Source organism: Gymnogyps californianus, chromosome 2 (genome assembly GCF_018139145.2).
Source record: "Gymnogyps californianus isolate 813 chromosome 2, ASM1813914v2, whole genome shotgun sequence".
Classification (NCBI taxonomy): Eukaryota; Metazoa; Chordata; class Aves; order Accipitriformes; family Cathartidae; genus Gymnogyps; species Gymnogyps californianus.
The window spans coordinates 28,644,329-28,671,541 of record NC_059472.1 but is presented as its reverse complement, the minus strand read 5'-3'; the positions used below and the strand labels follow the sequence as shown (position 1 = coordinate 28,671,541).

General features: G+C 37.2%; 1 protein-coding gene across 1 annotated transcript in view; it reads right to left on the bottom strand.

The window, feature by feature from the left end:
• Window positions 1-27,213, bottom strand: part of MMP16 (matrix metallopeptidase 16) — a 183,436-nt gene that overhangs the window by 28,516 nt on the left and 127,707 nt on the right. The window contains exons 5-6 of the mRNA XM_050892459.1: window positions 23,578-23,739; window positions 20,412-20,629 (exon numbers count right to left, since the gene is read on the bottom strand). Of these exons, the coding sequence (XP_050748416.1) occupies window positions 20,412-20,629; window positions 23,578-23,739 (380 nt within the window). The remainder of the gene's footprint in view (window positions 1-20,411; window positions 20,630-23,577; window positions 23,740-27,213) is intronic.

Below are 27,213 nucleotides of genomic sequence, written 5' to 3'. Positions count from 1 at the left end.
GCTCTAGTGAGACTGGAATCAGACATTAAATGGATGCTACCAATCTAGCCCATTTTAGGAAACAATTAACTAAATGGGCTATTCTATACACACACAGAATACTTTAGCTCAGTTTATTATTAAGCTGATTCACATTAAGAACCAACAATGCTCCTTTAAAACTACAAAGGACTGTTATCCTTTCATTAACAGATGAATGCATAATGCATTGAAGATGACTTATTTGAACTTCTAGAAACAATTCATCTTTCCTAATGTGTTTGAGACAACAGCATGGTTGTAATAGGGTAAAAACGTGGTCTGAGAACCACTGTGAGAAGCCAGAGCATTTAACATTGCTCAGGAAAACCTCAGCACCTCCTATGTTGAGATCCTGAACCTCCTGATCATCTCCTCACTGGAGATGAGACCAACTCACTGGATTCAAAACCAAGGGATGCAAAAACATCACCAAATGTTATTGTTAGTTCTGTTGCTTCCCTACATTCCCAAACAAGCAATGTACTTCCTTGATGCAATTTATTAACCACTGTTAATTACCATTTATTATTGGCATCTAATCAGACACTGAAGCACTCCTCCAGACAAATTAAAGCCGCTGTTTGTTATGATCTTATTCTTTTTCTTAACAACATGTTAATGCTAACCAACACCATGAGCAAAAGAACTAACTGCTGTGACTCAGAGTAGGAGCAAGTAAAAAACTGATAAACTTACCCCTTTGTTGTTTATGGGAAGTACTACACTGAGCCTGCTTTAAAGGGTCTGTCTTCAGCTAAGCCACTGACATGAAAAGTTCACTGGTGTAAATACATTTTCAAGTGGAACAATTATCTAATGATTTTATCTAGGAAATCTTTGCTAAGGAGTAGCATATATTTTTTTCTAGTATCTGTTCTTAGCTGTTTTTCTATGTAGCTGACAAAGTAAAGTAATGTCAAGTAATTTATTCAAGGTAAAAAATGGCTCTGTTTATGTTAAAATCTACCTTCTTGGCTTCATATTCTGATTCCTAACTATTGACCTGAATAGCCTCTTTTCCTTATTTGAGATATGTGCAAAACTGTTTTTCATTGCTCATGCTGAAATGTATAGCTATGCTTTTTTTAAAAAAGCATACCTATACAGAAATCAGGCTTCAAAGGCTAGGGAAAATATGAAAAATAAAATTTCTTTTTCCAAAGGAGTCAAAGGGCGATGGCACTCCATATACACTCTGACTCTCTTCGCAAGAATCATAGAATGGTTTGGGTTGGAAGGGACCTTAAAGGTCATCCAGTTCCAACCCCCCTGCCATGGGCATGTACATCTTTCACTAGATGAGGTTGCTCAAAGCCCCATCCAACCTGGCCTTGAATACTTCCAGGGAGGGGGCATCCACAACTTCTCTTGGGCAACCTGTTCCAGTGCCTCACCACCTTCACAGTGAAGAACTTCTTCCTCACATCTAATCTAAATGTACCCTCTTTCAGTTTAAAGCCACTACCCCTTGTCCTATAGCTACATGCTCTTGCAAAAACTCCCTCTCCAGCTTTCTTGTAGGCCCCCTTTAGGTACTGGGAGGCTGCTATAAGGTCTCCCCGGAGCCTTCTCTTCTCCAGGTTGAACAACTCCAACTCTCTCAACCTGTCTTCATAGGAGAGGTGCTCAGCCCTCTGCTTCATGGCCCTCCTCTGGACTCGCTCCAACAGGTCCATGTCCTTCTTATGTTGGGGGCCTCAGAGCTGAACGCAGTACTCCAGGTAGGGTCTCATGAGAGCAGAGCAGAGGGAGAGGATCACCTCCCTTCACCTGCTGGTCATGCTTCTTTTGATGCAGCCCAGGATACGGTTGGCTTTCTGGGCTGCAAAAGCATGTTGCTGGGTCATGTTGAGGTTCTCGTCAACCAACACTGCCAAGTCCTTCTCCGCAGGGCTGCTCTCAATCCACTCATCCCCGAGCCTGTATTCGTGCTTGGGATTGCCCCGACCCATGTGCAGGACCTTGCACTTGGCCTTGTTGAACTTCATGAGGTTCTCATGGTGTGACAGGTGCACCCGCCCTGATAAAGACCAAAACTTCTCGATCTCTGAAAGGAAAGAGTTAAAACTAGAAGCCGCGTATTGGGGGTGGAGCTGGCCAGCTGCATGGTCATGTACACACCTCAGTGGAAGGATAGGAAAGGCAAGGCCCTTTGGTCGACAGACAAGGCCCTCAGCCAATGAAACACCTTGGTCAAGAGAAGTTTCTAGACCGCTGACCATATATGACCACAGATCAGATTCAACTAGGGTATAAATGGAGTCCCACCAGAGGGCAAATTGAGTTGGTCCTTCTTGGAGCAGCAGGTATGCAGTCAGAGACTCTTCCCCTGGGTCGGGATGCTGCCTAAGGAAACTCCTCGAGGTTGAGAGCCCTCACCTTATTGCGTGAGTGAGTGTGCATTTTGGGTCATCATCCCTCTAACTTAAGCTTAAGTTGACTGTGTAGTATTAGTTCCATTTGAGAGACATCTGCACCTGTAGTTTACTAACGTTTGTCAGAGCGCTAAACAATTTTGTTTAGAATAAATCTCATTTTGATTACCTGCCTCATCTATTTTGAGAGACTATGTGACACACGGGCCCACCTCTCAAGCCTGTCAAGGTCCCTCTGGATGGCATCCCTTCCCTCCAGCGTGTTGACCGTACCACACAGCTTGGTGTCATCGGCAGACTTGGTGAGGGTGCACTCAATCCCACTGTCCATGTTGCTGACAAAGGCATTAAACAGCACCAGTCCCATTACCGACCCCTGAGGAACACCACTCGTCACTGGTCTCCACTTGGACATCGAGCCGTTGACCACAACTTTTTGAGTGTGACCATCCAGCAAATTCCTTATTCACTGAGTGGTCCATCGGTCAAATCTTTGTCTCTCTAATTTAGAGACAAGGATGTCGTGTGGGACAGTGTCAAGTGCTTTGCACAAATCCAGGTAGATGATGTCAGTTGCTCTTCCCTTATCCACCGATGCTGTAACCCCGTCGTAGAAGGCCACCAAATTTGTCAGGTATGATTTGCCTTTAGTGAAGCCATGTTGCCTGTCACCAATCCTTATTTTCCGTGTGCCAGAGAAACCTCTTTTTTCCCCCTCATTTTTAAACTGCTGTATAGATATCCTTGATGGACACTATATAGAAGAAAGTTGTAATGTGCACTCTTGCTCATCCGAAGTCTGATTCTGGTTTATGCACCACCAGGACAACAGTATGTAACAAGAGGAACTATGACTGAAGCTGAAGCAAAAATACCTCCTTTATGCTCAACATCAAATTCTAAAGTATGGTCGATTAGCCAAAACATTGGTAATCCCTCTGAAACCTCTCCTGACTTTTTGTAGTAATTTCAATAAAGTACTACCAGCTGCATCCCAGTTCTCCCACTTCTAGCGCTGCACAGTGGTAGATCCAAGATGCAGAGCTTCTCCTCCTTTATTTTATCTTTGAATTTCTTCTTTTCTCTGTAAGCTTCCTTCTTTTACTTTCTTTAATGCGTACTTTGGCCATTTGTATTGGGTGTTGGTGTCCAGGTGCTGATGGGGGGGCCGCACGGGCAGCCTCTGTGAGGGGACACCAGGGCTGCCCTGTGCTGGACACAGCCAGTTCTAGCTGGTTCTAGCCAGTTCCAGTGAATCCACCTCAGGACAAGCTGAGCCCCTCAGCCAAGCTGCTGCTGCCTCTGTGGTAATATATTTAAGAAAGGACAAAAGCATTGCTCCCCACTCAGATTTTTTTAATATTCAAAACACTTCCATGTGCAGTAGCAGATTTGAGGAATTTCTGATTTTATTTCCAATACACAAAGAGTAATATTGAATGTCTGACAACAAGCTATACAAGAAATCTGCAGTTCTTCAACAAGCTTTGGAAAACACCTATTCATATTTAGACTAGATTCTGCAAATCACTCTTTCGTGCTGTATTTTTCTCATTTGAAAGACAACATTCATTGTTCAACTATTTCAAAGAGGTGTTATTTTGTCTAAAATCATCAACATAAAAGGAATATAAAACTATTAATATTTTTAGAATATAACTGTGAAGTTTATTGTGGGTATCGTATGTTGAAATTTTGCTAAATATCTTGCATATTACAAGGCAAATATGAAAGAAGTGCACACTACTGTGAATTTACATTACCTCTTCCTAAAAAAAACATAACAAAATATTCAGCCAAGTACCTCATGCAGTTTGGTCATTTGCTGTGCAGAAATTTTTTTGGACATCTATTTGGTTGACTGTTAGTATACCCAAATACTCTGTGTGCTTTCTTGAATATTGAATGTATAAGACAGACACACACACAAAGGAAAACAGTTCTTAAAAATAGATCTTAGGCTTAAAAAAATGCCCAAAGAGGCCATTAATATTTTTTTAATTGTTATTTTTTTAAGGAAACAGGCTTGGTATAATTCAGAGAGAACTGCCAGAGAAATGACTTCTTTAAATGAATGTAGTGAACGTGGCCCACTTGCAGAGGCATCCACAACCATGGCTATAGTTCTCTTTTGGAAGACATGTCTTGATTTAAATCCTGGCCCTTTCCTGTCTCTGCTCAGCTGATTGCAGTAACTAACTGCAGTAACTAACTAACTTGCTTTCGTCTGCATTGCAAAGGGCATATGATTGCTGTTGCCCTTTCCAGTGCAGATGAAAACAGTTTTTAAAAAAAAATCTTCACTACAATTCAAACTAACAAATTTAAATTACTGCATATGAACAAAATAATTCTAAAATAAACATCTCTTTAGACTGCTATTAGTATTTGGTGTTCTATGGTAGTAATTAGTTTAAGAACACTTTGATGTACATCTGGTTAATATTTAATTTTGAAATATTGTATCCTCATTTTGTTACAGCTCTGTTCTCATTAGTAAATGATTCTTTCATTATATACTTTATTTTAATTCTTTCAGTCTTATTCAAATATGTATTTTATAATCTCTTCATTATCAAATTGTATGTGAACTTTTTACAAAATTTTTGATGCATATCCATCTGTCCTCTCTGTTTTTCCTGTGTGGACAGTAGCAATGGCATTTATCCATTTCTTTTCTTTGTATACAGTAACCTTTCAAAACGACTCTGAAGCAATCAAAACCTGTAAATATCTATAGAATACTTTCAGTTCAAGGAAAAACTATTGTGCAGAATAATTTTAAAATGTGCTACGGAGTCTTTGGTTATCACCAGTGGCTGAGTGACAGTAGATCTTACATCATACATGAAACTCAGCAATCTTAGAGACCCCTAACAACACCATGGGTTGATCCGGGCCTTATGTGGAAGATTACCACGTACTATATCACTATCATATACTTCCAAGAACACTTGGTTCTTCCTGGAAAATCTTCCACATCAGAACTTGTCCAGTGTATTTATTTGGATTACAAATCTGACAGCTACAGACCTTGCACTATGGTGCAGCTGGAGCTGATACTGCGCAGTGCTATTGCTTTTCTGATGTGTCCCAGAACATATTAAGGGTAACAACTCAGGTATGAGAGTCATGTCATCAATGCTTTATGGTTGCCAACTGATCATTCAATTAAAAAAAAAAAAAGAAAAAATAACTTTCTATCTCCCTTTGGCTGGGTTTCTGTATTCCTAACTGAATTCAGCATTTCACTTCATTCTGATTTTGTCCAAATAACTAAAATGACTGAGACTCTACAAAATGTTCCCATTGCCACATGATGATGATTCAATATGAAGAAACAAACAGACAGCCATAAAAGAGGCACAATACAGACCTCTAAAGACATCAAATCTAGGCTTGCAGCCAGGAATCTCTGGAATGCTCACATTCCCTCTAATGCTCTGTAGGTAACAGCACATGCACATGAAGTACTGCACAAAACCCTTCATCCACAGGATGAAAATTAGGCCTTTACAGAGCAGTTGACTGTTTATTTCCCCATTAGTGATTGCACTTTGAGCCTACAAAACTATCTGTAAATTTTCTTGAACCCAGTTCTGTTGCCTTTACCCATAGGGAGTTCACATAAAAGTCAATGAGTTCCATGAGTTCATGGAGCAATGGTGCATTCTGCACCATGGAAAGATAAGAAAATTTGGCATTTTTTATCATTAAAAAATTACTAATTTTCTTGATTAAAACTGAAAAACTTTCTCCTGGCATTGAGGAAAAAAGTGTTCTGCTGAGGTATATGTTATATTTAAACTGCAAATATTCTAACAATGATGAATCAAATGGGAAAAGTATGACATTTTCACTAATACATGCACCTGTCTACGTAATGTAATTCAAACAAGGGATTCTTGATAGATACAACTTTGAAACCAGGCAGGTATATAGTAGGGGCTAAACAATGAAAAGGGGTGAAAAGGTTTAATAAGTAGTTGCATAACAATATGAGGTGAAGATGTCTGCTTTGCAGTAGCTTTCCTTGTCTCTTTACAAATAATACTGTAAAACCGAGTTGGAATGAAGATTGGCTTTCCGAGAGGCCTGCATTTATGCAGGCTGTGTCAACATATGATCATGGTTCTTGGAAATATCATGGGATATATGACGAATATAATGTTCAAATGAGTTAAATCTCCTTTTCCATTTACCAACACCTACTTCTTGGTACTTCTCTTACACTAACACATTCCCTTCTTGATGTGCTCTGTGGGAAACTAAATAACCGATACTTTTCTATGACAGTTTGCTAGCTTAAATCTGACAAACATGTGAGCCTCTATTCTATTTGAAAGCTTAGTAATACTAATTTTACAACTCCCTTCATTCCCCAAGTCATCACTGATAATATATGTCATACTCTCCACTTTTCTTCCACTCTTTTACAGCCTGTTTTACCGTTTCATTAAAAAAAAGAATATCAAGAACCTTGGACTACCATTTTCCCTTTAATAAAATTGTCAAGAGGATTTGAAAACATGTGCAGTTCCCTAGAAATAGGCAGAATATCAGCATAAAAGTATTTTCAAGATTCTTTTCCCAGCTGCACAGTATTCCCTAGCACTATGCTATATTGCCTTACCAACAATAGCACAGACCTTAGAATAGAAATCTCCTTCCTGGAGAAGACCAAGTGTACCACCTAGGATCCTATCAGGGAAAAATTAAGGATTTTTTTTCCACGGTTGTTTGTAATTTATTTTTGCTATCCATCTTGGACCATGAGAAGAGAATAAGGAACATTTGGGTTTGTGTGCCTACATTTTTTTCTGTAACTTTTTTTCCCCTCCAGAATTATACTATTTCTCATTGATCTGAAATTGTTGACTCCACATTTGTAAAGAATAGACATACAAATATGTGAAAATGGTCCAGGACAGACTTTCTTTGTCCAAGCAAAACAGACCAACCGTTCTAATGAAATCAGAATAATTGTGTTTTCTCTACTTGTCTGCCCTTATCACTTTATCACTTGCAATATGATGCTTCACCATCTGCCTGAGGGGGGAGCAGACTGTTTTAACAACTACTACAAATATGTCTGAGTCGTCAGGCTCTCTGTAATGACTCGGGCACTCCCTGAAAATCAAAAAGGCCAGAGGAAAGCAAACTCAATTCCCTTTCTTTATTTTTACCCCCAAAATATAGGGATTAAATCAGCATGGAATGGAGGCTATGGGCATATATAACCAAAAGTTACTGACAATCTAAGAGAACGTATGACCTGCTTCAGCAAAATTTCTAGATGCAGGCAGGGAAAACACTGAAAGAAGTCAAATGGAGAAATTATGATTAAGCCAAAGCCATAAATACTTGTTTTTAGTTTCTTTGACCCAGCTAGATACCACTGGCAAACCAAGAAGATCGGAAAACTTCAAACAGAGCAGAGAAGGATTCACTCAGTAAAAAATAATGTTCACCTACATGAATAAGCCTGTGGCTTGTGAACTATGGCATATCTAGGAGATCATTTAACATAATTTCCAGCTACAGGAAGCTTCTAAGTCTCTTTTCACTGTGGAAATAAAATATGAGTCATTATCATTCACTCCTGTTGACCAAAAGCTTGTGAGGACGAGGGAGTAACAAACTATGTCCACCAAGATTAGCCAAAACCAGCTATCAAAAATCTATTCTTGACATTGCAGGAACACAGAAATAAGTACTCCAAATATTTTTCCTAGATGTAATACAGTTTTCATTTCCTTTAAGCAGTGATCTTGTTACTCTAGAATGAATTGTGATATATTTATGTTAATATTTATATGACTTATCACTATATCGCCTGTCTTTTCATATTTCTGTTATACCCATGAATTCATACACATCTGTGTGTCTCTCCATATGCATATGTATGTCCCTGTCCATGGCAGGGGGGCTGGACTAGATGATCTTTGAAGGTCTCTTCCAACCCAAACCATTCTATGATTCTATGATTCCATGACTAATAATAGGAAAGCATTCACAAGAAAGTAAGAGGAAAAAAACATTTAAAGAATAAATGAAAATTGGGCAAAATGTTCCTAATAGAAAGGCAACATTACAAGTTGCAAAGAAAGATGGATGTCAGTGGGTGAGGACTTAGCATGAGCTGATGGAAACCACAAGGTACATGTCATACACACATACACAAGTACAACGGATGAGAACAGCTGCGTCAGTAACTCTCACATTGACATTTGTTACCTCTCTGAAGACCTAAAATAATCACGTCCTTCCCTTGAAGTTTCGTAATCACTGAAACCAAATTTCATGGTTTTGCAATGCAGATGCAATTCGATGTGATCCTAAGTGCAGATGCTCATCCTACCACTTACCCTGTCTCCCTGCCTTCCCCACACTGCATATTGCATGGATTCTCTGAGGAGACCAAAAGAAGGTGCAGTGCCCTAATGAGTCATGTCAGAACCACAAGTGGGAGCAAGAAGCTGTGAGTAATTTAAGTATTTCCTCCTGGTTGCAGTAGTTTAGGACAGTCCATGCATAAACAAGAGACTGAAGCTGCTCTAACCAGGCTGGGGCTCTCAAGAGCATGTCCTACTCTTTTTACACACTCTGTGTAGGGGAAATGGAAGAGGACCTACCTACTCATTTCAGGGCCATACCACCTCTGTCCACATATGCATACCTATAATGAGTAGATGTGAAAAAGTGTATATCAGCCTTCAAAACTGCATAGGTTGGTATACCTAAATGTAAGATTTCTGAAATCACAAAGTAGAAAACATGTAGTTATTCAGGTCAGAGCTGTGGTTTCTTTGCAAAAGGAACCAGACACTTGTAAACAATGTAAGAATGCATTTAGTTTTATACTTGCCAACCTTTCTAAATGCAAATAAGCATATATTTCTGTTAAGTTTCCTTTTTTGTTCCTGTATTATCCTCAGTGGCCATGGAAGTCAACTAATGCAATACTCCGAAGGCCAAAATGTCCCAATCGGTTGCCCCAAAATCTAGCTATTGTAATTGTGCAATTGAGGAGACAAGTATTCTGAGGCAGATTGAAACTAATGAATTAGCTAACTAAACACTTAGGTAATGGACTAACAAGAGGCTGTTTGTAAATCATCAAATGGCTTACAAAAGTCCACACAAGTCATTTGTAAAGAGCAAGATGTGCAGACCAGGGCATAACAAAATTCAGATTTTAAAAATATACAACATGAGTTGAATATAAGTTGCTGATAATTTTTCCTGTTGTTTAGGGTATGAATTAAGCAATAAGCTCTGATAAGCTGATAACATATGAAAATAGGGGAAGACATGATGTAAGATAATCTAAGTGAGTGTATGGGGGTTATTTTGGATTCAAGCCACTGCAAGCTAAGATGCTAATATATGCTGTTTGATCTCATTTTAATGCTTGTGATCTATGAAATTGTGCTGACAACAAAAATAAAAAAGTGTGGGTACCAAATCTAGCTTTGAGTAGCATGAGGCGAGGCTAAGTAAATCTTCTCCCCCATGGAAGTGGCAGGATTAGAAGAAGACTGTAGAAGTTCCTACTGTAATCAGTGGGTGAACAGCAATATTCTTGGAGTGACTCTGCTTTAAAGTTGACAGCAATGGCCAAAGAGAAAAACAGGCCATTAAGAGTGGCATGTTCAGCAAAGAGCAGCCAATAGTGACATCTGTCATGACAACGCAAATATGAAAATGGTAGATATTCGATTGTCTTTGCTCACTCTCTCTGTCGCTCAGATACAAGGATTAGATCATGAAGAAAGTGAAGAAATTTCTAACAGTGAATATGCAATATTGCAAATTACATCTGATTACAGATAAGCTGGGAATGTACAATTTGAAGCAGTAAATGGCTGTGGGTGTTATAAAGGGCTGGCCAGCCATCACTCCAAACATCAGCAAAGGCTCCATCATGATAAGATTGAAGAGAAATGCTGGTGAACTGTTAGGGAGAATGGGAAAGGGTTGAACTCTGTCATCATCAAGTAAAACCTTTGACCTAATACAGTCTATTCTCCTCAGTGAGGCTATTGTTACCGGACAGATATGTCAAATCGTTAATTAAAATGATCCCTGTCTCATTGTGATTTATAGACTGGACAAGTAGTATAATCAAATTTTATTTTGTATAGGAAAACAGGTTTTTATTTCATATGCTTGGTATTACAAGCTAATCTGCTGTTTCTTTTGGTATTTTATGTAATATGTATTACTCAAAATAGATGGTCTCCCTGTCATGTCAAAGGTACTTAATTCCGAGTGAAATCTTGAATCTGTTACAGTCAATGGAATTTTTTCCCATTACTTTCAACTGGGCCAAGTTTTCATTCAGTAGGCAAGAAAGGCAACACTTGAAAAAAATATTCAAGCTATAGCTTATAAAAAAGAAAATATAGGTTTTAAATAAATATCTATTATAACTTTTTGATATTTTTCAATAGATTTTCAATAGTGTGAATAGTGTTTCACCGATTTGTTGAAAAAATAAACATGGATGTTGTTCTAAGTTATTTAAGACCTCAACTGTTTAGTAGTGCAGTGTTTTGCATAGGAAATTACTAATTCAGAGGAACAAATGAGATTAATTTCTGTTCATTTAAACGCCTGCTAAAGTTCTGCATTGTGGACCCTCAACCCCTTGAAAGGGGAAAAAAAAAAAGAAACAAAGAAACTAAAAATACACAAATACTTCTGGAACATAAAGCTTTAGCTGTAAATCAAGATTAAGCAAATATTTCCAAGACTGATCAATACCACTACTTGAAAAAGATTACATTACAAGCCATTCCAATTGTTTCCCAAAATGTTTACCTAAATTAGTTGAAAGTCCACAATTTTGTACAACAAGAAATTTTAATTAAGCCTTGTGCTTGAAGTGTTTCTGCAATTACTCCCTTTGGTTCCATTAGGATGTAGCCCCAATTAAAATGTATTGTTAATATTACAAGATAACACTTGCTGGTGGTACAAAATTGAAGATATGCTTCCATGTAATTTTAGATTATTCCTTGCTGTGAGTTTTTGCAATTATTTTTTGTCAATAATGCTTTTTTCTATTCTCTTGCCAATGGAATATTTTTAATCAGTTCACTCAAACACTGAGTCTCTGACAACAGGCAAGTTCTACAAAATTAAATACCTTTTGTACCCTAGTATTCAGTTAAAGCTTTTTGTTAGTCATTTTTGTTTTAGTAAAATAACAAGTGAAAAATTAATAGGGTCACAGGATTCTCTGACTGTAGCAAGCAAATATCGTAACTGTGAGGGAAAAAAAAAATCAGGATTTGATCTTTCAACTTTAATTCACATTGTTAGTCCTTACTCAAGTGATTATGCCCACTGAGGGCTTATGTGCATATGTTTTCCCCATTGAGATTCTTTGTTTAGGCTTGAGTTATTCATGAGAAGTAAATCTGCCAGATCAATGCCTTTCATGTGCATTTGTTTATCTGTATTTTTAATGTCTTTCACTTATTTAATAGTGTTATGTAGAACTATAATTTTTCTGTATGTCTTGCATTTGATAGTATGTAAAACTTATTCTGATGGAAAGGACAATTAAGGTAATGGTCAACTAGATTTCAGAACAACCTCTTGACATATAAGGAGAAAAAACGAACACTTATATTCAATGATTAAGAAAAATAGCAATTCTAAATACACAAGTAACACTGTGTAAGCATGCTATCATTTGTTGGAGGATCCTGTGGATTATTTTTTGGGGATCAAGAAAAATTCATAATTCTATTTTTTATTCATAATTGTTACAAGTACTTTCCTAAGAATATATAAAAATTTGACCCACTCTATCCTTTTGCATAAAGAGAGTAACAGAGATTGTCAGATTCCACCAATTCTACTCTATTAAAAAAAAAAAATGCTTCTAAAGAATGACTAATTCTTGGAATTTTGGCCTGTGATTTACAAATAGTTAGTCTCATATTTTTCAGTATTTATTAGATTAAAACTAAATCAGAAATAAGAATTTGTTAAAATTCACATTTAAGTGTCCAAACTTTTATGAACATTGTCCCAAGTCCTACCACCACATTTGTGTATGGGTTCACACAAGTACTTGAGTATTTCTGTTAAACTCAGTCTATCCACCCCATTGTGAAAACTCTTTAAGAGTCTAAAGTACCTCTTTTTAATCTGTGAGGACTCTCTGGGATAGGGAGTGCACCTTGTGGGTTATTAATGGCTCATCATGAGATGGTGAGAGTCTCACAGAGACAGGATCTGGTCAGTCTTTGAATAAAGTATTTTAGCCCAGAGCCTGACCCTAGAAAGGAGGGTGATTTCCCCTGAAAGCTGAGACAGGGGAAGGAGACAACAGAGGATCTGTCTCGCACAGCTGGAAGGGGTGGACATTCCCTCCCCTGCAGTCCCCTTGTTAGGGCTTTGTGAGCAGCAGCCACACACCTCAATCTCCTCTGCCTGGTCTCTTCTTCTGAGCTGAATACAGAAGTCACAAAACTGTCTCCTGACCAAATCTCACTACCTATTGCCTGTGAGGGCCATATCCCAAAAGAGATGATGGATCAAATGCTACTGGGAAATGAGTGGGTGAAAGAGTCAAATTTCAGTGAATTCACAGAATCACAGAATGGCTGGGGTTGGAAGGGACCTCTGAAGGTTTCAGGGGAGTATGAAGAAATATTCGAACCCTCCTTTGGAGGAAAGTAGGGAAAACAGGTAACAGAAACATTTTGGGAGGCTATGCCTTTTTAGTGCTCATATTTCAGTTGCTACACAAAATCACAGAAGGGTTGAGGTTGGAAGGCACCTCTGGAGATCCAACCCTCTCCTTTGCTCAAAGCAGAGACAGCTACAGCCAGCTGACCAGGTCTATGTCCAGTCAGCTTTTGAGTATCTCCAAAGATGGAGACTCCACAACCTCTCTGGACAACCTGTTCCAGTGTTTAATCTGTAAGGGTTTACAATGAAAAAGTTTTTTCTTATGCTTAAATTGAATTAAAAAAAGGCATTCTGCCTTGTTTTTCTCTCAGGGAAAAGACAATTCAGAAAGATATTAGTCTGTAAGGTCAAGGTGATGTCTCAGCACAGCTGTTAAATCTACCTCTTCTCCCTGGACTGTATTGCAATGCACATCATCCAAACTCGCAGTACAGAGCTAGTCAAGCAACAGGTACCATCGTGTTAGGCAAAAAATGGTATGAGGAGAAATAATAATATGTGTTTAGCATGTGAGGGTTTGTTTGGGTCAAGATGGTGTGAGCAATTACATGTTAACAAGATGGTAACACCACTTGCATTAGATGAAACGCTTGTGTGGTACATTCTTGAGGGGTCCACACTCAAAGACACCAGTGTCTAAGGGATAGCTGCCCTTCAGAAAAATCTGAACCACATGTGTAGTGGAACTGTTTGGCCTCAGAGGACAGACTATCTAATTAATAGCAAAGCACATATGATGGACATGAGAGGAGCTCAGTACCATCTGCTCTGCTACTGATCACATCCTTTTACACCACATTGTTTGCCAATGAAAATATAGCCTTTTGGAAAAAAATAGTGCTCTTTCTTCTGACAAATCTAAAGCCCAGCTGAAGATACTGAGTCACGCATCCTGCTAAGGTTATACTTTTTAATGGGCTAGTACATGAATAATAGGAATTTCATTAGCCAGATAGTACAGATTGTTAATCAGTTCAAATTGCTTACAAGTTTCAATAACATGTATATCCATTACACTGATGCTTTTGTAAATAAAGCCCTAATAATATAGTTATGATTTTTTAGAATTTTCTACACATAATATTTATATGTGTACAAATATACCTGTAGGTTAGTAGGTGCTAGATAATAAGTATAGCTCTGACTGGGTTGCCATCTTTTGAATGGACATAAAACTATGTAATAAAGTCCAAGACAATTTTTTAAAAGGTGAGAGGGTAGAAGGATTTTTAACTGAACGATTCTGGTACAATTTTTACCCAGGTGATTACATTCTTGTCTAAATTCCTCTGCAGCTGGATGGAATATACTACCTAATTTCCATACAGTGATGAACAGACTGTGCTTTTCATTTTAAACCTGTGAAATGTGTTAGCTAAAACCCTTCCCTAGCTTAGAAGCACACTGAAAGGTTTAGGTAACATTTGGAAAATATTTTTACATCTGTCAGTGAAAGTATCCATTTATCAAAAATATACAGGCTATGACTTTTTAGTATTCCAGTATGTCCCTGCTTTTTTCCTTCTTGACATCCCACAATTTGTTTTTGTGCCACAAAACATCCATCCTGTACATTTCCAATGGGCTTGGTCTACTGTGATACATTGAAATCCCCACTGAGTTTTTGCTGCTTTTCTCCTTCCTTTTCAACATATAACCTGAATTACCTGAATTAAAGCAGCCCTCCTTCCTGATGAGTTAAAAAATGGCAAATTCCACCAGATTGTTCTTCCTAACATAATGATATAAAAAGTAAGGGGAAAGGAGTCCACTCTCTGCAGACTTAGCTACTCTGACCTCCTGTTCCCAGTCTTTTACAGCTGAGATGTTAAGTGGTTTTCCCTCTCAGATCCCAAAGTGTCTACTTCCACAGCATCCTCTGCTGAACTTTCCCAGGCTGTAACCAACAGCCCAGACATCCACAGCATCATGCGACAAAAACCAGCTACACAAACAGAGCAGGAGAGCTTTGAAAAAAAGTCTGCTTTCAAATACGGTGGAGTCAAGTCTCATACTGTAGCTGTTTCTTTGTCTCTACTTTTTATTGTTAGTATTTTCCCTCCATCTCACAGATTTTTATTAGACCTACCAGTTATGATTAAATAGCCAATGCCAAAATGTTTTAAAAATTCTTCATGTGTTTACCACGTATCAAGAGACAGGTTTTTTTTTTTCCTTGTGTGTTTAACAGCATACTCTATATAAATACACAATTCTGAAAGGGATATTAAATGGCATCTATACAGTTATGTATGAAAGCAGCTGCAGTATAAACTAATGCCAAGGGGTAATGACAGCCTAATTGGCTTGGCTTGTTTGGCACGTCATAAATGTTTTTACAATGGTTCTTAGCAGATGAAGAGTCAGAAAACAAATTTCTGCAAGTTGTGGAGAAATTACTACAAAATAGTAAAACACAGCCTGTTAAGGCCTTCCTAAAATTGGTTCCATATTCTACCATCTGAGAGTTCTTTCTCTGAGCTGTAAATGCTATTTGTCTGATGGACAAGCTTCTTTCTCTTACACATTACATTTCAACAAACACCCTAGTATAACCCAGTGGTTAAAAGTGCTGTTCTTCAAGGAGTGAGTTAACATTTCCAACATGAATACTAAAACCATTATAGATTATATAGGATCCATTCATTTGTTTCTTAAGGATTTAGCATTAAACAAAGAAAGGACTAGTGCAACCTCTATGAGATGTTCCGTGAAGCAAAAACCTGTCACATAAACAAAGAGCAGTGACCTGTCCCTCCACCTTGCTGATTACATAGGACAAGTTCCACACATTTAGTGCATACTTTTCTAGACGTAACCTGTTCAAAAAACTAAAGATTTTGTTAAAATCTGTGAAACTGAAAAGGACCTAAAGAAAAAGGATATTAACAGCAGTAACAGAGATTGTTGAAGCAGAGCTAGAGGTAACAAAGAACAATCAGCACATAGAGTCAAGCACAAGCTATACATGCCTCAAAAATAACAGAATAAGCAACCAGTGTTACTTGATCTGCATCCGTTGAGAGATAATACATTCTGTGCCACCACTGGCTCCCTTGAACATTTTTTTTAACTGTGTAAAAGATTCAGAAGGTGTTAACATAAGTACCTTTATTGATAGGACATCCTAGATTATCTTCAAAACTGTTTTGCTACAGAAGACTGGAAAAGCAGTGTGAATTGCACAGAACACAGGAAGAAAGTGGAAATATATGCTGTAAACTTCTTCACTAATGGATCTTCTCTGGTGACCTTAGACAATGGGGTTCCTTTTCATGATGCAGTAGCCCTGGTGGTACTCTCAGGAGACTTCAAGGAGAAGACGGTATAGTTGGATACCACATATTGCTATATACAATGGCTAACAGGTTTTTCCATTAAAGGCAGACAGTGTCATACCACTCTGCACAGCTTTCCCAGAAAAGGAAGACCAATTTGTTTTTCTCCATTTTCAGCCATTTTCTGTGTCCCAGGGGAGTTCTAACTAAACAGAGGGAGAAAATAGCTGGAGAAAAGATTGGAAATGAGAGTGACAGCTAAATACTAATTGCATTCAGCATAAATACAGAAGCTAACTGGAATCTCAAGATAAAAACTTGGCACTCATGAATTTTGGCATAGAAATTCTGTCCTGATGGTTGCTTATACCAGATAAGTATGTATTAAATAATAGCAGAAATTAAAAAACTGCATTCAATTAAGACAAACTTCATACACTTTAAAATATCAGTTGATGACAACTTAAACCAATAGTTACAATACATTGATTTTAACTAATATTTTTCTTCTATAGCATACTGTATCCCCAAGCCTTACAGCTAGCAGGGGCATTTTAAGGGCATCTAATTTAAAGAGTTCAGGAAGAAGTCCTTTTGGGACAATATATTTATATGTCAGTAATCCATGTATATTTGACGAAAAATAATTTTGTTTTCCTTAAAATCCAATCATTTCTACCAAAACAATTGATCTGCAAAATTCTGATTTTATTTGGTGATCTTTGGGGAATCTTTAACAAGTTGATTGCTTTACTTCTGTGTTTACTGTTCATGTTAGATCAAGAACAGTTCCTCTTTATTTCATTTCTATAACCCTACAATTTTTATCAAGTGTTGCTAGGATTGTTACTTTGTCAAAGTGATGGCAAAACAATAAAAAGGGATGGATAAGTGTAAATTCTATTTTCCCTTTAAGTTTACTGTTATTCAGTTTTACTCTTGATATATCCATTTGAGAATGCCAGATAGTCTTAAAACCACAGACAAAGCTCATCAATTTGACTGAACATAGAAATTGTTTCTGATATTCTGATACTCTTAAGTATACCTAATAGCTCAACAGCCAAAAGAAAACAATCTTCTTGAAATTAATATTGTTTGTCATCTACTACAAAAATCCACAGTGTATCTCAAACTGTTATGTTTAGTGCTTCAGTTTTATGTTTAAATTAGAATTTAATTATTCAAAAGGGCTCACATTCTTCAACTCTGTGGCTCAGTTCCCAAGCAATTTCAAGGATTATTTAAACAAATTGAGCTCCTGAGCTTGAGACTTGCCCATGAGATAAGAAAGTGGCCATTTTCAATTTGAAATTGGTACATGGCATACATGCCATTCAGAAGGCAGTAAAATCTGCCACTACACAATCATTACAGACCTGTGGATAAAGACAAAGAAAGAAAAGGATATCATTTGATTAGCCTCCAGCTTTATTAATTTAACTCATCTGGGAACTATCCAGCAATAATTCTTCCAATGAAGGTCATAATTCTTCTTTAATTGTTTCCACCTGGTACAGTACTCCCATCAATCCCCTCTTCTCCACCTCTCTGTACTTGGCTCTCAGCCCATCACTCATGCCTTCCCAGTCTACCCTTGTACTAGCATTAAGGGGCAAGGGCAAAGAGGTTTTTTTGTTGTGTCAGACCACAGAACCTCCAGCTTCGCTTCCTCCATTGCTGGATGCTTTCCCTGTATTCAGTCCCTATTCCTGTTTATACCTTCTGAGAATTAATTCCTGCCCTGCTCCTGCTACAGTCTGACATGCTGAGCTTTTCCTTATAAGCTGCCCCCGTGAGATTCTGCAAAGCAAGCTGAAAATTACTAACAACCCCTGACTTTTCTAATTCCTTCTCCTCTTTTCTGCTCCTTTCATACTCCTCCCCATACACCAAAAAACATCCTCCACCCCCCAAAAAAAAAACCTCAAACAGGTAATGAAACTCCTTTAGCAGACAAAAATGTTCATTAGCAAATTAATGTGCAAACCGGAAAGTTAAGCAAGCATTCAAAGTTAACTGAAGCATTCAAAGACACTCAGACTACAAAGTCAAGATCTGTATACTTAAGTAAACTTCATTGCTTAGCATGCTAACCCAAGTCATGCCTTGCCATGCTCCCAGGTACCCTGCGGAGAAAAGGGGAACTGTGGGACCCTTAAAGAAATTAATCTGGACAAAGGTCATCTATTCCCTTCCCAACACGTTGCTTTTATGATTGCAGCAACTTCATTTTGGGAAGTCAGACTCTAAACACAAAATCTGTAAACACTCTGTAGTGGTCATTTTTATCTGACAAAGTTTTACCATGTTTTGTCATTAGAGTGTCGATCATGAATGGAGTTTTAATTTTGGAACATAAATGCAGTTTGCACACTAGTAAGCATACAAACTGTATAGTAAATATGTAGTATTAAGGCAGTAAACAGTAAACATTTTTGGAGAAAACTTAATTTGTATTTTCAATCAGAATAGGTAAGAGTGATTAGTAATGGTGGTGAATCTATTTATCCAGGAACACAGACTTGGCTAGACAGGAAATTTTGTATTAGTGGGATAGCATTTCACTATTTATCGATTTATGTCTAAAATAAATGAGAATATGTTCTATTGCTCTTGAGGTGGATGACATGAGATTGAAGTAGGTATTTTAATATCCTGTTTAATGTCAAGTCAGAAAATTAGATTCTTCCTTAACCTTTGAGTTTTAGTCATAAAAAGACTGATGGTTCAGGACCTCCCAGTGTTTGAAGATATACCATCTATTCAAATGGAAAGGGCTGACAGCCCCAGGGCTGGCAAAATCCTTAGCTGTTTATGGGAAAAATATTTCCTGCCCATCGGGTTGTGAAGGTAGCTCAATAATTTTGAATGAATCCATGTGAAGCTGTTTGTACAATTTTTTTCAAGTATGCTAAAGAAAGTGAAAGCCTGGGTAGCACTGCTAATAAGATTTATCTGGAGTGATAGATTACATAAAAAGAAAACATATAAGGGAGAAATGGGTCCTATCATAAAGGACAACAAAAGCCATTGAACTGGGAGCTTCATGTTTTGGGACAAATTCATTGCACTTCCCTTGTACTTACACTATTGCTGAAGGGAAAAGTGTTATCTATTCATGTGAAAGGCCCTTCCTCTCTACCTACAATGTTGAAGTTTACAAAACAAATATCCCACACTTCCTATTGCTTAAGCAAATTTGACACACCAGTAGTTCAAAATAACAGATTATCCTGTTGCTTGTTTCTGGAACATTTGCACAGCACTACCTGTCAGCAAATTGGTTTAAGAGAACGAATAATAATGATTCTGTAATTATTCTTCAACATTCAATGCCTTCTGCAAACCACCAGATCATCCTCCTAAGATAGCTTTGATGTCCATGAGTCTTAGCAAAGTCCTTTTATCAGAGATAGAAGATTACCTTTCAGTTCAGTTTGTTTATTTTGATTCGTTGTATATACCACATTTTCAGCTCAGAGCAGGAAGATGAATGGAAATAAACAGTGACACATTTGCAAGAAGATTTTTGTGGCAAAGACCTTTACTTAGATATTGTGGTTTCAATGCAACCACAACACAATGACGAACTTCCTTTGTAAATGACAGATCTAATTGTAAAGTCAAAATTAGAGCTCCAGAGGAAAAAAAAAAGCGTTGAAGACACGATATCCACTGTGTGTCTGGATGTGGCTGTATTCCCAACAAAATCATTCCTATTATTCATGAGTTGATTTACGCTTTTTATCTCTCCATAACATGAAGCATTTATTTACCCTTACATTTAGAGACATTACAGTTTCTGCTGACATGGGTATTTTCCCAAAATAGAACATTACAGCAGCCCTCTGCTAGACGTTTAAGCCATGTGTATGTTTATTTTTTAATTTCTTTCCTGAACTTTCTAACTGTGAGCAGGCTGGGAAAGTGGAGTCATGATGAATGAGAGTTTGCTTTTAAAAAAAAAAAAAGGAGAAATGTAGACATTTGATGTAACATTGGAAAATTCACAGCCTCCTACCTTGAAAACAAACATTTCCCGGCGAAGAATAGCCAGAGTGTTGAAGTTCCCATCACAGATGTTAGGCTTGGCTCCAGGATAGGAAGGTTTGTCACCAGTGGGTGGCCGGGGAGGTTTAGGTTGCCTGTCATTCTTCCGCGGGTCTGCTGGAGGGATTGAACGATGTGGGGGCACTGTTGGCAGAGGTCTTGTTGGTGGTGGGATCCTGTCAGGTGGACCTTTAAAAATATAGCAACAGGATGTAATTTACATGCTCACCAGTGGCACTCAAAGAAGACATACACAACAACAAAAACTTGCTGTAAGCAGTGCAAATCCTACAGTGGAAGGGGAATGGAAAAAGTGACCTAACATACCTTTCCCGTGTTGTTAAAGGGTATAATGAACGGCTACCATAAAACCAAGGCATGAATGAAGAAAATAATTACTTTTCACTATCCAGAATCTTCCTTCCTTATTGGAACAACATTCCAATGAAACCTGCAAAGGATGCGTAGTCCACTCATTTCAGATGAGAAGTAATTCATAGCACATACTTTCGCTACTGAGTAAGAACTGTTAAAACAGAATCATTGTCTATTGTGCAAAATAAAGGAAAGCAAAAAACCTGTTCCTAATAAGATCATCAGCAGTCAATGGATTTTCAACCCATATTTTTAACTTCCACTCATCAATTCACATAGGCATATAGGTAGCATACCTGCTATTTCCTACTGACCCAATTTGTAGGCCAAGTAATGTCATGCACATTAGTGACAGGACATTCCCAGCTTTCCCCAATGCCCCTTGCTGTGTATAGGAGCAATTGAAACTGGACTTCAAATCCTAGGCATCCATATAAACAAAAACCATAATTCACATGTATTCTTCAATATTCTGAAATTAATTACTTCTTATTTGAATTTTTATTTTCCAGTGAGTCTTACAAAGCTAGATACCTGGTAATTAAAGGAATTGTTCTGAGGATAAATGGATTTAAAAGAACTGAAGTGAAAAACTAAAACTCTGTACAGCGGTTTTAAAACATTTTTCTTCTTTCAAATGTATTTTCTGTCATAATATGCAGAGTTTGATGACAGGTGAAATAACTATCCCAGTCATAATTTCTCTACCTCAAAGTCAAAAGGCCATCCTAGACAGATGTTGTTCATAACCCTAATGGCATACTGAACGGCTTGCAATGCATGTACTGAAAATGCCTTTCCCTTTCTACACATATTATTACATTTACTTACATTTTCCATGTATAAAAAGATAAGAAGTTTCAGTTGGAACAGTAAGATTTCTGGAAACAAGACGAACACTTTAATTTTGCTCATTCTATTTAGGCCTCTCTCCAAATCATTTAAATACTTAATCAATTTTGACTTTAAAAAATAAATATCATTTGCATGACCAGCTTCAAGAAGACTTTTCAATAGTAAGACAACTCTAAAACTGCATAAATGGCATTTGAATTTCTGATACTTTTTCAAAAAAAGTATGCTTTTAAAAGAACAAAATGGACTATGTAAGGAAATATTAAACTCGCCAAATGGTTCTCATACAATTTAATAAGGCATTTATTTCATTCACAGTTTTAAGGCTTGTGACATTTATAATTTACAGTTAATAATGATATTTCAAGGAATACTACAGACCAAAGTAATTATTTTAATAGGTGTGACATTTTTATTGAGGTATATGATTCCAGATCACCTCTTGATTTTAAAGGGAGCAAAGCAATCAGTTTGCAGTAGCTCATGTTGGAAAGTTTTTAACCCCAAACCAAAGTTTTCATATGCCATTTGGTGGTGATGTCAGATATTACTTCCCAGGGGTAACACATTTCTCCTAATGTATAGCCCACAGCTGTTAGAGCTTAGCAGTTAGTTTTCAGCAAAGTATTCTTGTCTAGCCCTTAAGTCTAGACTACCAACTTATGAGGTCATGAGAAACAACCTTCCTTCCAGCTAATCACACAGAAAAAAACCAACCAAACAGAACGTGATGAGCCAATCATTTTGCAATTGCTATTTATGCTTTATGAAAACATATATCAGTGCTTGTTAATACAATATTTTAAAAAGCTTGTTAATATAAAACACCATGGAGGCTGCAGAGTTCTAGTTAGCAGTACAGTGATTCCACATGATCATAGTTGTCCTTTCTAGTAGTAAAGATAAACAAGGCATGGCCCTGATAATATTCAATATAAACCTGACAAATCTTTAAACTGAAAATAATTGTGAGTACAAAATTGAATCCAATACAGAATTAATTGGGGAATATTAAGCAAGGCAATTCCAAATTATACATACTGGATACATAACATTAACATACAGATACCACAGATTGTTCACTGTAGGAGAGAAAAATAAAATATGTTTTTAAAGAAAAAAATGGACTGTTTAACAGATACCAACAGAATCTAAGTCTTTAAAACCAAAACCAAAACCATGTCTTTGGAAATGTAAGGAACAGTATTATGGGAGTTAGTGTTACATTCAGCTTGTAATTAGAATAATGTTATTGTTTTGGCTTTTTTTTTTTTTTTAATCTTCAATTACCTTGCCTTGTTATTAAACACATGCAGAATTTATTTACATCATATATGTCTTTTATATCAGGCCACAAAAAAACTAAACAAACATATTTTAAAGAAGTGGGCCTTTTTGCGACTAGGTAGCTCAAAATCTTGGGCTGGTAATAACATGCTTTTGAGATCAATTCGCTATATTTATCACAAGAAAGGGTTTTTCTGGGACCACAAATTTTGTACACCCAGGGAACTGTTTAGTATTATAACTGATAAACTGAGAAGCAATCAATGCATCCAGTTACACGAGCTTGGACTACTGTGGAAATAAGCTCCTTATGGTTAAAGGTCTGTATTTCTTAATACTTTAATAGTTTGGGATCATTTTGCAGCTATTTTCTTTATGGCTTTTTAAAACACTTAAAATTACTATTCCAGCTGAGTGCAAATTTGAATGCAAGTTGTGAACAGTGAGAAACAAAGTAAAAGCTTCATCAAAATCTTTGGCCTATTCACAAGAAGGCCTGTGGCATAACAACTGGCAGAGTCTACACTAACAAACTCTTTTGGAGAGGTGGTAAGGACAGGAGGACCTCAAATGTATTCTGAAGCGAAAAACTTATGTTGCTTAATTTGAGCATGACATACCGTATATCTTCTGGATGCCTTGTAAATCATCATTAGGTAGTTTGAAGTTGTCAGTTTCCATATACTGGTAAAATGGAGCCATGATTGCAGTGGGATCATTAGAGTGCTCCAAGCCCAGAGCATGTCCCAGTTCATGCACTGCAACTAGAAACAGATCATTTCCTATGAAGAGAAGAAAGGGAAAAAAGACCTTTGAAACCATAACCATAGTAACAGAAATAATGCAAGTGGAGGACTCTGCACTTGAAAGACATTTTCACTGAATTGGAATTTTACAAGGTAATGCTTAATAATGAATCATAAGGATAACGTGGCAGCAAAGGCAGCTTTCCCCTTTTTTAAACAAGGAAACCATTATTGTTACTTCTAATATATGATACTCTTACAGACACCGTAAGTGTAATCTTTTTTAACTGATGCACATGGTTAGTGTAGGGTTCAAGTGTCATACCTCATGTCTAGGCTTGTGTGCAATTTCTGACTTGAAGCTGATGTTGCAGTGAACCTGACTAAAAATGCTTGCATCAAGACATAGTTCCAAAAGGAAAATATCCTTGCTGTGTGTGGTAAACTTCACAAACTGAGGACTACCTATTTAGGACAAACCTCACAGGGAACTTACTTAGTCATCCAAGTGCTTGTAATCAGACCCCTGCTGATTATTTGTAGATGTTGTCCATTTCTGGATCACCATAACTGCAATCTTAATGAGGAAAATATGGGTGTTGTGCTATCCTTTTCAAAATAGGATGCCCTTATTTATTTCACTGTGTAATTCCCTTATAAGTGTAGTTGCTTACTTAAGTATTAGAACTTTTTGATTTTTGTAGGTCTAAAAAACAAAATAACACACTCGTGTATAGACTGATTTAACTTTTTTGTTATTCCCTTCTAAAAATCATCTTTTCATTTTTTATTACAGGGTATTAGACACAACTAGAAGTTTTGGCAGTAGAATTATGGCACTCTGTGAAGCAAACACAAATCAAAGTCAATGGGATTATTTCTATAAAATTTCAGAGCTGGACCTCTATGGTATTAATTTTGTCTGGTTTTATTCATCTAAGACTTAGTTCAGCATATCTTTCTATGAGTCTTTTGGACAGATTCTGTCTGTAGTCAACCTGTCATATAATGAGACTTTGGACAAATGTTTTACATCAGGAGAAAGATTCTGGTCACTTGGAGAGGGTCACATCCAGGATATTGCTCATTTTCACCACCTAGGGATGCGAAGAATCATCCTCTGGAAGTGTGTTCCTGTCCCACTGACAAAAGAAGTATTCTAGATCAGCAGTTTATGCTGCTTTTGAATTTAGCAAAAAAATTTACATATATATATATATAGTTACAGAACTTGGAGGACATAGTTGACAGCATTTCAATTTTTCAAGTATTTCCTCTTGTTGACACAAAGAAATAAACTTTCTTCCAAGTATATATGAAAGGGGAAACACTTGGCAGTAGATGTCTTCATGATATATGGAGTCATGCTGATGTTTGTAAAATGTTTGATTGAAAGCATGGAAGCAGTCACAACTAAAACTATGTGCTTAGTTGACAAAGTCTTTTCATGTCTTTCTGATTCTTCATCCAGAAATATGAAAAGTAAATGCTCTTGCTCTTTTATTCAGTAAAACTGTGCAGAAAAATCATGTCTTTCAAAAATTAGTGCGATGTGGTGTGCTTTCAGAAATGAGAAGAACTTATCTTATCATTTATAATTATGTGGTTTCCAGATGAAATATTTTCATGACAATATTTTTTTCTTGGATGCAGTTCTTTTTATAGTAAAGCAGATTCTCAATGTGCTGTTGTAACAGGTTTGATAAGCTTGACTGTCCCGGTGATGAATGCTTTTGATATCTGAATCTGCCTTTCTATATGCAGTCAAAGCTGATCTTGACGTTATCTCATATGAATAATCCACAGCTTCTGTAGCTAACCTCAGCATTGGAAGTGATGCACAGGAGCAACTCTCTAAAAGGTTTTCATTCTGCGCTCATAATGGAATAATTAATATCATTTTAAAAAATGATAGGATTAAGATGGAAAGACATGAAGAAGATGTTACTGTACTATAACTATTGTACTGTGACATGTCTCACATTATTTTTCATTTCTTTTCTGCATTTTATGAAAGTTAGAGTTCTAACCCAGGTTTATTAGAACGAAAAATTTCTTTGTCTGGCATTAACTCATATATTTAAGATGTAACCTTCTTTTGCTTTTCAGACCTTGTGAAAGGCAAATTTGCCTCCTAGATCTGTGTTTCCTACATCATAATAAGAATATTAACCAGTCTAGGTCCTATATTAATAATTGTACTAATAAGTTGGCCACAGTATTTACTGAACTATTTTCAAATAGTTTTAAATTAATAGTATTTATTCTACCACTATTATTAGGCTGGTCAGTATCAGTAGACTAAAGAGTGTTTTACATGTGGTATTCAATCTCTACTGTTTGAAGTAGGAGGTCTGGGAAGTGAACTTGTTACTATTTCTAAACTTTCAAAAAACCACAGTTAATAAATAGTCTTGGAAGAGTTTACTGCTTCTCTCTATTTGTGCGAGTTATGCAATGCATGAAGAATCAATACATCCTTGGGTTATCAGTCCTCATTGAGTCTCCATAAAGATCTCCAGGAATTTCCATATTTTGTTTCATGTTCACCTTGAAGGGTTGTGAATTATACAGTAACGGGGAAATAAATAAAACGCACTGTCATCTACTGGCATATCTTCCTTCTGGGATCACAGATAATGAGCATATGGTAGAGCACTTCCACAGTAGTACTTCTAAATGATAGTGGGACTATGTAAGAGAACAAATATTATGCAGGGGGTGGTTGTTTCTTAGTATGTCTTTCTCCCTTTGTCTTTTGGATAGGGGTGATCATGTAAAAAAAAAAAAAAATTATATTCAGCATCTGACTGCTCCTCTGGACTTAGTCAAAGCCTAAGTCCAAAAGGGAAAAAGGCAAAAGGACTATGAAAAGTAATTTCCACCTCCTGCAATGCAATTTGTAGCCATCAGGGGAGCTATTAAATGTGGTAAAGACAGAGCAGCCCTTGGAGCAAATGAGTAAGGGGGGAAGGGAGAAGGTCACAGGAAAGAGCTGAGAGAATAATATTCTTGCCTGGGGTGACAGTGATTTAACAGGGAACATATTTTCTACTTGTAGTCAAATAGCCCCATTATTCATAACAATTTCCATCAAGAGTCATGATTGTCTCCAGGGCATCCTGAATTTAAACTGACCCAAATAACTTAGTGCAGTTGAAACTGAGGTTTAAACCAGTTCAAGATATGTTGTCTGAGACCAACGCAGGTAGGACTTACTACTGTCTTAGTTTCCATCCTTTTTCCTTTGCATACAATTAGATTTCTCCAATTAGGCAACAATTACTCAGTCCCTCTTTGCTTTTGGGAGCAGACTTGCCTTGAGCATCTCAATGTTACTGTAACTGGCTACTGAGAGTGCAGAAGGATAACCGTGAGTGCTCGCTCTTTCTCTCCAGGCTGCACAGAAGTGTATTTGTGACTGCAAGGTTGATAGTAGGCCAGCTTCAGTTCATTGGCCAGTGGTCAGAGTAAGATGAAGGATTGTAAAGGCAAGTGAACTTTCATACC